This window comes from Oryctolagus cuniculus, chromosome 11 (assembly GCF_964237555.1).
Source record: "Oryctolagus cuniculus chromosome 11, mOryCun1.1, whole genome shotgun sequence".
In the NCBI taxonomy this organism is placed as follows: Eukaryota; Metazoa; Chordata; class Mammalia; order Lagomorpha; family Leporidae; genus Oryctolagus; species Oryctolagus cuniculus.
In genome coordinates, this window is record NC_091442.1 from 13,478,395 (window position 1) to 13,490,343 (window position 11,949).

The 11,949-nt window shown below is 63.6% G+C and overlaps 1 protein-coding gene across 2 annotated transcripts; it reads right to left on the reverse strand.

Moving 5' to 3' along the window:
* Positions 1-158: 158 nt before the first annotated feature.
* Positions 159-9,673, reverse strand: PCIF1 (phosphorylated CTD interacting factor 1). Of its 2 annotated transcripts, none has more exons than XM_051844987.2 (17): positions 9,534-9,673; positions 7,968-8,136; positions 6,731-6,873; positions 6,519-6,643; positions 5,386-5,523; positions 5,141-5,271; positions 4,895-5,049; positions 4,197-4,344; positions 4,038-4,121; positions 3,732-3,831; positions 2,601-2,763; positions 2,103-2,275; positions 1,935-2,021; positions 1,664-1,848; positions 1,032-1,125; positions 759-934; positions 159-681 (listed from the first exon to the last, which is right to left on the reverse strand). In XM_051844987.2, exons 3-17 carry the CDS (start codon positions 6,852-6,854, stop codon positions 453-455), a joined length of 2,112 nt encoding a protein of 703 aa, XP_051700947.1. In that variant the 5' UTR covers positions 6,855-6,873; positions 7,968-8,136; positions 9,534-9,673; the 3' UTR covers positions 159-452. The 2 variants fall into 2 exon arrangements, with proteins under 2 accessions (XP_051700947.1, XP_002721243.1); XM_002721197.5 differs by lacking the exon at positions 9,534-9,673 and adding an exon at positions 8,911-9,034.
* Positions 9,674-11,949: the final 2,276 nt, after the last annotated feature.

Consider the following 11,949-nt stretch of genomic DNA (forward strand, 5'->3'; position numbering starts at 1 on the left):
CAGGTCCTTCCCGTCTGCTGCGCTCAGGCTGGGCCCCAGGGAGCCAGCCGTGTGGGGCCCTGGACCGGGTGTGAGACCAGGGGCCCTAGAAGGGGAACCTGGCCGGAGAGGGTGTGGTCCCTGAGGTAGACCTTTCCTCCCGAGACCCTCACACATTCTTGGGAGGAGGTCTCTGTATTTTCTTTTACAAATGCAACGGTGGGGGGGGGGGGGGCGGGAAGGGGAGGGGAGGCATCGGGCCTATTTACAGGGGACTCTGGAGTTCAGGGTGGGAGCTGGGAGGTGGGGCAGGGAGGGGAGCCCGGGCAGAGCCATCATCTTCCTATGTCGCTGCAGCCTGGGTCCTGCTGCCACCCGGTGGTGGGGGGAGGCCCTGGGTCTGCTCCGCCCGCACAGGTCCCATTCCCTGCAGTCCAAACAGCAGCCCTAGCTCCTCCTCCCCGCAGGATGTGCTAAGTGGGGTGAGGCTCACGGCTAGGGCCCTGCTCGCGGCCTGAGTCCCGGTCCTTGGCCTCTGAGGAGGAGGAGGAGGAGCTGGAGCCGTGGCTGCGGCCCGACTGCCGGTAGGCGGCGCTCAGCTCCTGCAGCCGCTCGGGCGTCGGCCCCCACTTGGCAAAGCCAGGGTCGTTTTGCAGGAAGAGCACGGCCGTGTTGTGGACAGCCTTGTAGTGCATCTCCTCCCTGTGGACAGAACAGCTGCTCAGGGCGGCGCTTGGCCTGGCCAAGCCCGCCTCGCCCTGCCCTCCCTGGGCACCCACTTCTTGCAGATGTGCTGGGAGCCGCTGCGGTACTCGTGCTCGAAGGCGGGCAGGACCAGCTGGTGGCGTCGGAAGCGGCTCTGCTCCATGCGGGTGAGCGCTGGCGTGGGGGGCTCCCGCCACTCGGGGATGAACACGATGAAGGACAGGGGCTCCGGCGAGCTTTCCAGCAGTTTCTGTGGGAGGGGCCCAGGGTGGGCGTCAGGCGCTGCCCCCCAGGCGGCTGGCAGTGGCGCCCGCCCGCCTGCTCCCTGGCAGCAGCAGCACCCTCACCTCAAAGTGAGAAACCATGGCGTCCATGAGCTCCTCGCAGAATGGAGGGTTGGCCTCAAAGGAACCGCTCAGCGGGGCGAAGTCCAGGCAGGGCCTGGGGAGAGAGGTGAGCATCCACGGTCCCATCAGCACCCAGTTCCACAACCGAAACCGAGTGCTGCTCCCCCACCCCCAGCCAGGTCCCCACACGGTAGAGGTGGTGCTGCTCAGGCCACAGGCTTGGGTGCCCATGGCCACCTAGCTGGCGCTCAAGTCCCATCCTGGGCCCCCTGCCCCACACCCCCCAGCATGAGCCACACCCAGCAACTTCCCAGCCGTGAGCTCTGGCCCCCACAAGTCTGAAAACTCCCTGAATTCTGTGCCCCGCTTCTCACCGCTCTCAGTGCCTGGAGCCAGGGGTTCCAAACCTGGGACATCACTGAGACACCCACAGGCCAGGTTACAGGGTACAGGTGCCTGCCCACGGGGCCAGAGAAGCTGAGGCTCCCAGAGGTTGGCACCTGCCCATGGTCGCAGAGCTGGTCCGCTGGAGGCAGGGACAGCCTCCAGGACGGCTGGCTCGAGCCCTGCAGCACTGGGAAGCAGCTTTGTCTGGCTGGGTGGAAGGGGGCCCAGCAGCCCCTTGCTCTCACCCGCGGGAGCCAAAGTAGCCATCTGTGTCGGGGAAGGCAGAGCAGTACTGGCGGAAGTAGCAGTTGAGTGGCGAGGCAAAGCACTCGAAGCTTACGCCAAAGAGTCGGTGGAGGGCCTCGAAGACGTGCACAGGCAGCGACCCCTGCAGGCCAGTCCCCTCGTAGAGGCCTACGCCAAACATCATCTGCAGAGTAGCCATGGTCAGTGGCTGCACCCAGCCGCCCTGCCCCCTCCAAGGTAGGCCTCCCGCCTCTGCCGGCCGGCCTGTACCTGATACCGCCGGAGAAGACACCAGACCCGGGGGAGGAACCTCTCAAAGGCAGAGTCATCAATGCAGCTGTAGCGATAGAGGAGCCACTGTGGGACGGAGAGCAGTGGGCTTCAGTCCTGGGCCTCCTGCTGGGCGCGCCGGGTGCCGTCCGAGGGCCCCACTCTTACCAGCTTACTGAAGTAGTTGCGGCTGACCTTGACCATCTCTCCCTTGTACCGGATGCAGACCACGTTATTCTCCACGTGCATCTCCACGCTGGGCATGGGGGGCGCAGACACGGCCAGCCGGACTGGGTAGCAGTACACCAGGCGGGGCTCCAGCTCAGAGGCCTCCGCCTCCTCTGTGGGCAGGGAGCGCACTGAGGACTGGATTCGCAGCCCAGCAGCCTCCCTGCCTACTGCGTGCTGGACGCCTTACACCCAGGGAGGGAGTCCCACTCCTGGAAGGCCCCGTCTTCCTCTGCTAACTTCCGACTCCCCCCTGCGCATCACCTCTCCAGTGCTCAGAGCAAGGCTGACACCCCCTACCCAAAGGACACACAGGTTCTGCCGCAAACACTGCTGGGAGAAATGGGCTCCCCTCAACCAGCCCCTGACCTCGAGGCTCAGCCTCACTGTTCCCCCCCACCCCGGGTCAGGGCCTGGGCCACAGAGGTGGGCACCCACCTGGGATGTTGTTTTCCTTGAGGATGGCGAGGTGCTTCTCTCGGATCCGTTTGACGTACTCCAGGGAGATGTGGTAGACCTTACTGCAGATGCCCTCCACGGAGTCCTTGGCCGCGGCCGAGACGTGGGGGCCGCACTGCCTCCGCAGGTGCTCCAGGCGGTCCTGGAGGGGACGCTCGCGATCAGGGTGCTGGCAAGGCCCCAGGGCCTCGCGGGGCAGTCGGATTCCAGCAGGCCTCGTTTAGGAGCTGGCCGCTACCCGGCTAGCTGTGTGCTTTGGATAGATCCCTGGGCGTCTGACTCTCACTCCACTGTCCAGGGAACACAGGACACTTCACAGGGCGGGCTGACTGAGGTGTGGTCACTCCCCGGGGGGCTGCCCAAGCCCCTGGCATAGTCAGTGTGCGATACATGCCAGCAGTTGGTCAGGTACTACTGGGGGAAGAAACCAGGCCTGGTCCCAGCTCGTGCTGTCTGCAGTCTAGTGGGCACAGTTACAGAACAGGGTGCTTGGTGGAGGTGGATCTAGGTTGAGCTCTTAGCTACTTGTAAGGATGGCTGTCGGCATTTGTCATTCTGCTGAATCACACGTGTGAACTGAAGAGTGGAAATGGGTCACTCTGGCTAGTGAGCACACCTACCTTTGTCACTCTCTACGTGTCAAGTACACAGTTACTATCGTGAAGTGCGAAACCTTGTCTCTTGTGAAAAATGCTCCTGAAAAGAAAGCCCATTGCTAGTGCTGGCGGATAGGGTGGAGCCGGCTTTGGCCAGAAAACAGAACTGTTTCGGAAACAACGAGCACATCTTAACTACGAGAGAACACACACACCCAAGCAAAGCAGCCTGTCGACCTGTTTCCAGACATCTACTCGGGGGGACGGGGACCGTTCACGAAGTCGAAAAGGCAGCTACTTGTGATGTGTGGCCAAGCACAGGATTCCCGTTAAGAATGTTAACGGAAATGTTCTTTGGGAGAGTGCCAGGAGCCCAGAAAAACATCTCCATGGTCATGAGTTTGGGGACAGACGAATGTCAAGGCCTGCCAAGTTGCACAAGAGCTGGCCGCTGTGGGAGCCCCGCCCGGCCTGGACAGGCAGAATAGGCTTCCTGGAGGAAGGGCCCGCTCACCATGTAGTCCTCCTTGGAGGCCGAGTGGTCTTTCCGAAGCCAGCTGAAGGTGTCTTCTACGTTCCACTTGACCACCTTCCTGCTGTCGGGGGACGTACTCCTGCCAGTCGGGAGAGCCGGCTTAGCTGGGTGCCAGGGCCGCTGCACCCCCACCACTCCCCATCCCACTCCATCGGCTTCTTGGCCACTGCAGCCCTTGGTCTGCCTTTGGGAGCCGGCCCACTTCTGCCGCCAGAACCAATGACAGTGCCCTGTGGGAGTGTGGGGGCAGATGGCCTGTGACCGTGGGGTACCGGAGAGCCAAACCTGGACTCGATGAGCCGCCGGGCAGCCTCCGCGTATTTAAAGAGCAGGCGCTTGGCTTCCTCCCGGAACTTGATTCGGGATAACCTAGGAGAGAGCGCACGGTGAGGAGCCCTGCCACTCCTGCCAGCTCGGAGGGCGGGCCCAGCACTGGGGCTGTACCTGATGGGAATGTCATTCATGATTTCCCGGAACATGGAAGGCGACACAACCGGCTCACAGTTGCTTGGCAACAGAGGATCAGACCCTTTGTCCACCACCTTGCGCTCCAGCATCCAGCGATTGAAGGACTCCCGGGGAGGCTCGATGCCTGTGGGGCCAGAGGGTTGCTGAGGGCGTGGGCTGGCAGCACGCTCCCCTGGGGCAGCGCCCAGGAGCCACCGTCGGCAGGAAACAGGAGGCCGACGTTCCAGGCCACGTTCCCCCCAGCACATTCTGAGGATCGCTGTTTCAGTGTTAACTTCACACAGTAAAAAGGGGAGAGAACCGTGTGTTTCAGCAAGCTGATGGACACGGCGGTCACTGCGCAGGCGCCCACTTCCACAGTGTGCACCGACCCGGGAGGGCAGGCGCCCTGGATTTGAAGCTTTTACAGACGTGTACGCAGGCACTGAGGCAGGCCGTGAGTGCTCTAACGTGTTCACAGCCACTGACACGGTGCCTGTGTCAGGACAAGGACAGCGGGGTGCCCAGGTCTTGGGCAGTGTGCCCAAGCTTGCAGAGGCAGCAGCCAATGCGGGGTGCCCGCAGGAGCCCTCCACAGCACCGGTTCTGAACCACAGGGCTCCGCTGCCCCGCGCCCAAGCCCGGCTCTTCTAAAGGAGAACGGAAACAAAGCCCAGGGCCCGGGCGCCAGTTACCCTCGCGCTGCTGGCACAGCTCCCGGTAGTGCTGCCGAAGCTTCAGGATCAGCTGGGAGCGCAGCAGCTCCACCTCGGGGTGCGGGGGCAGCACCTCCGAAGGCCCTCGGTGCTTGATGACGGCGTTGGTCTGGATGTCCAGGTCCCAGTACACCCTTGGGGCACAGACGGCAGCGGTGAGGGGCCCTGCCCGCCGCAGCCAGGCCACACCACGGCCCAGGCAGGCTGCCGTCTGCGGGGACTCACTCAGTGGGTCGAAGGAGAGCTGCCTGCTGCTTATCTTCAGGGGATGCGCCCCAGATCTTCAGTGTTGGGGTTCCTGGAACGCTCGGGGAGCTGGGCACCGACTGGCTCACGGGCGTCACGGGGATTTCAATCTGGAGGAAGAGTCGCACAGGCATGGAGTCGGGGCGCTGTCGCAGGCGGGCTGCGCCGCCGCGTGCGCCTGGCCGCCGGAGCTCCCCCTGAGCAGTGGGCGGGCGCGCACTCACCTTGGGCTTCTTCACGCCGTTGCCGCTCGGCTGCTCTTCCGAGAGCTGCCGCTTTCTGGGCTTGTTCTCAGCCGGGGGGGTTTCCACCAAGCTCGAGTCTTGGGGCAGTGGGGTCGCATTCAGCCCCAAAGGGTCCGACTGGTGGAGGGAGACCAGCAGAGTTGCAACCAGGGCCAGCAGCTTAAGAGCCCCAGGACTTTGGAAACCTCACGCCCTCCCACCCCGCTCCTACTCTGTAAGCAGAGCAGAGGGGGCTGGGACGCGGGCCGAGCGCTGGGCTCCACCCCTGCTGCCTGCCTGCCGCTGGCAACTGTGACCCTGGGTGAGTCGCTGCCCTTCCTAATGCCCTCACCTTTGCACCAGCCACGCTTCGCCACCGACTTAACGTGGCGCCTGGCAGGAGGTCAGCACTCGCTATGTGATTTACTTCCTTAAGAACAAAGTCAATCAGCAGTCAAGGGAGAACTCAAGAAATTCTATTTAAAAACCAAACGAAAGCAAGGCCCTGTGGGTGGAACTCCTCTGGCAACACCGAGAGTGTGGCCCTGAGACTGTCGCAGGGTGTGAGCCCTGCTCTGCGTGGCACTAGCCGTGGGGGCCGTGGGGCCTTGGACCAGCTGTTTCCCACCTGCACCTCAGTTTCTTCACCTGCAAAATGGGATGCCATCTGCAGACAGACTGCCCCAACTTACAGGCACCCAAAACCACGCTCCTGCAGACAGCCCAGCCCGCCTGGCCGTCCTCAGCTGTCACCTCAGGTCCTGGAACGGCGTCCACACCCCTCTCGCCACGTGCACTTAGCCAGCCACCTCCCCGGACTGGGATCCCCGGACTGGGAGTCCTCAGGGCAGCTCTGCCCGCGCCCTCCCCTTTCAACGCACTTAATACTGTCGTACGTGCAAGTGCCCAGGTGTACTCCTGTCGGCCCCCCTTGAGGAGGCGCTGAGAGCCGGCAGCGCAGGCAGGGAGTGCGTCTGCCAGGTTCCCGCCTGCACCCTGGCACGGTGGTGGTGACACCCTGTGCCGCCAGTGTGCCCTGTGTGTCATCTGGCACGGCAGCTGCAGGTGAACACCGTGTACTCGGGGAAGACCCGCGTGCCAGAGGCTGCAGCAGCCCTGCCCCAGGCACTCACAATCACGTCGTGCTGGCCCAGCACGGGCATCTCCCACAGGGACTGGTTGGTGAATCGGTTGAAGTAGTAGGGACGGTTTTCCCTCCGGCTCCAGCACTTCTCCCAGCCCGCGTGCACCAGCTCCTCTGCAAACAAGCACGGAGCCAGCCGTGTCCGGGCTGCTCCTGGAGCCCCTGCCGCCCCGCCACCCCGCCACCGCTCCCTGCCAGTACCTGGGAGGTCCTGCACCAGGCGGATTGGCTTTGGAGAGCAGGGCTGGCTCTGGTTGGAGGTGCCCGGGGAGTGACTCAGCAGGGACGCTTCCTCCCGGGGGCTGCCGTGGTTCTCATTGGCCATCTCAGCACCCACAAGGGACCTGCCACACACAGGACCAGAGTGTCAGCTCCACCCCCACCCCACCCCCCTACTACGACCCTCAGATACAGAGAAATCCAGTCCAGCCCTGTCCCCAGGTCTCTGCCTGGCTGCCCCCGGGGCTCACACCCCACAGGCCTCTCCCTGGGCTGGTGTCAGAGCTTTCCCTCAAGGCTCTGAGCACCCGTCATGGCGCTTAGATGGTTTGGGCCGTCGTCTAGGTTTGTCTCCCCATTTGACGGTGAGGGATAGGAATTGGGTCCAACTCATCTCCAGTGCTCTGCACAGCACCCAACAGGAGTGCTCTCAGTCCTACAAGCATTTACAAAGCGCCAGCAGGGACAAGACAGAACGGGCCTGCCCGTGAGAAGCATTCCTGTAAGGAGGAAGAGTAGCTCCTCCTAGGAGACGGGATTTTCTCTTCTCATCCAGCAGGAACTGGCTGGAACAAGGCACAGCTGGGAGGGAGTGCGGCCTCTGAGCGGCCTCTCCCTTCACACTCGGGGCAGGAAGCACCTGTTGCTAAGACTCGGTGCAAGCGGAAGGACGAGTCAGCCCTGACTCACGGGCGCACGTCTCCAAGGCCAGCGGGGAGGCCGGCTGCGGCAGAGTTGCAGCCTCTTCTCTACCACCAAAGCCAGCCCAAGCCTCAGTGCCTGCGGCTGCCAGGCTCCTGGGGGTCCACTGAGATGGGGCCGGTGAGGCTGGCGTTGTTTCCAATGCCACACACCCAGAACAAAGCCAACCCCTCCCACAATCAGACCACAGAGGCCGGCTTAAGCATCAGTTATCTTTGCACGCTGACATTCTATCAATGCACTGTGGTCACCATGGTCATCTCCGGCGCATCAGGAGCTGACTGGCTGTTGACAGCACCGTGGGACTCACTGGGATGGGTTTTACTGCACACTCAGTCGTAGACGTCTTGTTAATTTGGGAAGCGCAAACTGAACGGTTACTCCATCAGGACAGCTTAGCAGGTAAAACGTGGGGCAACAGGACATAGAACGGCAAGAGGGTCTGGCGCTGCCCCGGCTCTGGGGAGCAGGAATTCCCCGTGTGCTTCAAGGCTGAATGAGGCCCCCCTTCTCTCACCCTCTGGGGTCTGCAACGCTAGCATGAGAGGGCTTTCTTCGCCAGCCGGATGGACCCCCGCCACGGGGTCCCACAGAGGCAGGGGAGGCCTGCGGCCGGTTCAGCAGGTGGGGGGCTGGTCAGCAGTGGCGTGGACAGGGGCCCAGGGGACTCCTCCTTGCGTCAGCAGCTGGAGAGTAAACAGAACGAGAGAGTCACGGCCCTGCGAGGCTGCCCCGCACGGACGGCGGCTGGACACGGCAGGCTGGGAGCGCCCAGGCTCTCCCACCAACAGGCGCCCCCTGCGTGGGCAGGCGGACTGCCGGGGGGTGCAGGGCCCCAGCATAGCTGCCTGCGCTTCTGTCCCAGGCTTGAAACTTCTCACGATTTAACAAGCGGCGCGTGTTAGGCCCCACCACCTCCAGAGCAGGCCCGTCCAACCCAAGTCCGCTCAGAGCAGAGGCGGCGGTACAAACATGGCCGAGGGCTGGGGACACCCTGATGTCTTGATAAAAATAAACATGCAAACGCGTTACACCACACAGCTCGTCTTTATTGAGAGGCACTTCCCCGGCAGCGCCCTGGACGCGGATGAGCCTCGCAGGACAGGCACGGGAACCGCAGGGAGCCGGCTGCGGTCAGAACCCGCTGGGGGCCCATCGATAAAAAACCGCACTCCTCTACCACACTCCACACCCAGAGACGGGGCGCGGAGGCCCCAGGGGCAGGCCGGGGTCCGTTTTTCACTTTACACCATTTGAAATCCTATCACTTGTAATGGTTTTGTGGGCGTCCCACGGGAACGGGGTGCGGCAGCTCGGCCGGCGAGGGACGGCCTCGTGGGACGCACGGCCCCCACTTGCCGGGACCCCTTAGCCTCTACGCGCAGCCCTCTTAGGAAGCAGCGGCTCCTGCTAAAACACCGTCTTTCTTTCTCCTGGGGCTTCCCGACCCCCACGCATACCGCAGTTCGAGGAGCGCGGCGAAGCTTAAGGGGAAACAACTCTATCTGCGCAACCCGCCGAACCCGCCAGAAGGAAGCAACTCCGGTTCCGGGATTGGAGGACGGCGGGGCGGGAGCACGTCAGGAACGCACCAATGAGAACTCTCCGGCCCTGGAGGGCGGAGTCCAAAGGCTTGCAAAGTGCGCAGGCGCGGGGGCGCGCACAGGGAGGCGGGGTGAAGCCTGGCGCGCGCGCGCCTACCACTCACCCCAGGCTCAGCGGGGGCGGGCTGTTTGGCGCGCGCGCGCCAACCCCTCTCCCGGGCTCCGCCCCCCGCCCCGCCGCGCGCTCCCGCCCCCGGGCTGAGGCGACTCAGAGTCGGAGCCCGACACAAAGGCGGTGGCGGCGGCAGCAGCGGAGGGGCCCCAGAGGCCGCTCCGCCCGCGCTCTCCGGGCCCCACCTCCCTCACCCCGGCCACCGGCCCGGCTGCCCACCCGCGGGCCTAAGATGGCGGCGGCGACTGAGACCGGGGCAAGCGGCAACCCCGAGCGGGAAGCGCCGGCGGAGCCATCTCCGCCCGGCTTCGGATCCCCGGACCCTGGCACGACTTGCTGCGGGACCATGGCTTCTTGGGGCTCTTACCTGCCCGCAGCGGACTCGAGGGGACGCGGCTACACGTTCTGCTCGACCGCCCGTTTTGCCGCCTCCGCCTCGCCCTCCCCAGCGCCGCTGCCGCCATCTTGTGTCCCGGGCCGGGACTGCGCGCTGCGCATGCGCTGGTACCGCCTCTGAGGGACCTCGCCGCGGCCGCGCCGCCATCTTGAGTGTGGCAGGATCGGCTGGCTTCCAAGCCCTGCTTGCTTTCGATCCCCTCCCCTTCCTCTCCTTGCCTGCGGTTCCCTGCGGCTCTGGTGGCAGGGAGACAGCTTTGCTGGGCCCGGGATGTGAGCTAAGGAAAGAACGACCTAGCGGGCACGCTGCCTATCTTAGGGAACCCCCCAAAGCACTCCTGCGCGGGCCGGAGCATCTGGGTGGGTGCACTAGGAGGCGCGGGGCTAGCTCAGGATCGGCTGGGGGCTTGGGTTCCGCCGCCGGCTTGGGGGTGGGGCCGGTGACGTGGGCCCTGGACGTAACGGGGACCTGGGTCCTAGCTTCCGCGAGGCTTTGCTACTTCCTGCCGGTCCGGACCTGTCTTCCGTGGTGCCACAGTATCTTCCAGCTCCGCCACATAGCCAAGCTGCGTGCAAAGCGAACCTTCTCCCTGAATGATCCCGCACAAGCAATAAATGCTCTCCCGTAGGAGAAACAAGACAGCTGGGGCGAGGGGGAGGGCGTGTGATGAAGACGGAAAGTTCTAAGCGAAGTGCATCATTGCACTTGGACACTGACCCATCTGTAGCTGCTATTACAGCGCAGAGCCTCGCTGGGACCCGTGCAGAGGTTAGGCCTGGACGGAGACAGCGGCTGGGTGCGACTTGCCCGCCTCCCTGCAGGGATTCTTTGGTAGGGGCCAGTGGGAGGCAGAGGAGTAGCTTCACACACTTCTGACCTCCGTGGTAATGCGACCGCCCAGTGCCAGCTGAGGACAGGCGTGCCACCTGCCGTCGGATGGCCTCTGTGGAGTCGCAGGCTGCAGGTGCCCCCGGGTGGGGGGGGGTCTCTGTGCAGCTGGGGGGGGGGGGCGGGGGTGCTCAGCCACGGAGGCAGAGGTATGGACGGTGACAGAACTAGAGCTGTCGAGCCCCCGCCGCTCCACCCTACACCTGTGGCCTTGAAGGAGTCCACCTCTGCAAACTTGCGCCGTGGAAGAGCCATCCGCCGGCCTCGGAAAGGTTTGGTGAGAATTAGCGGAGGTGATCTTTGCCAAAGATCTCTGCCCGCTGCCTGGCATGCCTAAGTGCCGATTGATGGAGGTGCGGGCGCACCTGAGCCCCGCGGAAGCCCCGCCCTGAGCTCACGGCACAGGTGGGAGGCCTGGAAACCGGGTTCCCGGGCCTGCACAGCGCTGGGTCGCTGCTGAACATGTCCCCACCCTGTATCGGAGTGCCTGGGTTCGAGTCCTGCCTCCCATTCCATTTCCAATTCCAGCTTCCTGCCGAAGTGCTACTCTGGGAGGCAGCAGGTGCAGGCGCTTGGGTCCCTGTCACCCACATGGGAGACCCGCATGGAGTCCCACGCTCCTGGCCCAGCCCTGAGCTGTTGGGAGCATTTGGAGAGTGAACCCAGGTAGAAGACCTCTGTGTCTCTGCCTTTCGAATAAAATGAAAAAAAAAAATTTTTTTTTTTTTTGGAAACCAGATACCTTGGGCCCACCCAGGGAGCCGGCCTTGTCCAGCTTCAGCTAGGACAGCCCTGCTTGGTTCCCGTGGGCCTGGGATAAACACCGACAGTGCCTCCTCAGAAATGCACCGGTGGCATCAGTCACGTGTACCGCTCCCACTGGAGACCGACGGGACACAACTCCCAGCCCGTCCTGAGTCACTGACGTGTGAACGCCCACAGTGATGGATGCTTACCTGTCCTGTTGTGTTTTCAAATTGATCATCAGGGTGCCAACTGCCCCCTGCCCGCCCGCCCCGTGCCTATGCCAGTTCTGCCAGGGAGCCCTGAGAGACGCATTTCCTGCCTCAGATCTGCCCCAGGGAGACACGCTGGGAGCAAGGCTCGGGTGAAGAAATACACAATCCAGCAGCAGGACTGGGGCCGCGTGCCCGGGGTGCCCAGCGCCAGTTCCATTAAACACCCTGTTCTCTCGGAGAGAGAGGAAACGGGACAAGGAGGGAAGCTTGTCTGCCTCCACGCGGGGGCCCTGGGCGTCTCCGTGGCCGGATCTTGCAGGCTTTTCTAGCCAGGTGGTCAACACTGCTCCTCACCTTTGAACTTCTATTTATGTGAAAAATAGTCATCTTCCCTTCGTTAGCTCACTCCCGAGGGCACCACCACACCCAGGGCAGAGCCAGGCTGAAGCCAGGAGCCAGGAGCTCCATCCCGATCTCCCACGAGGGTGCAGGGCCCCAGCACTTGGCCTGTCTTCCGCTGCTTCCCCAGGCGCATTAGG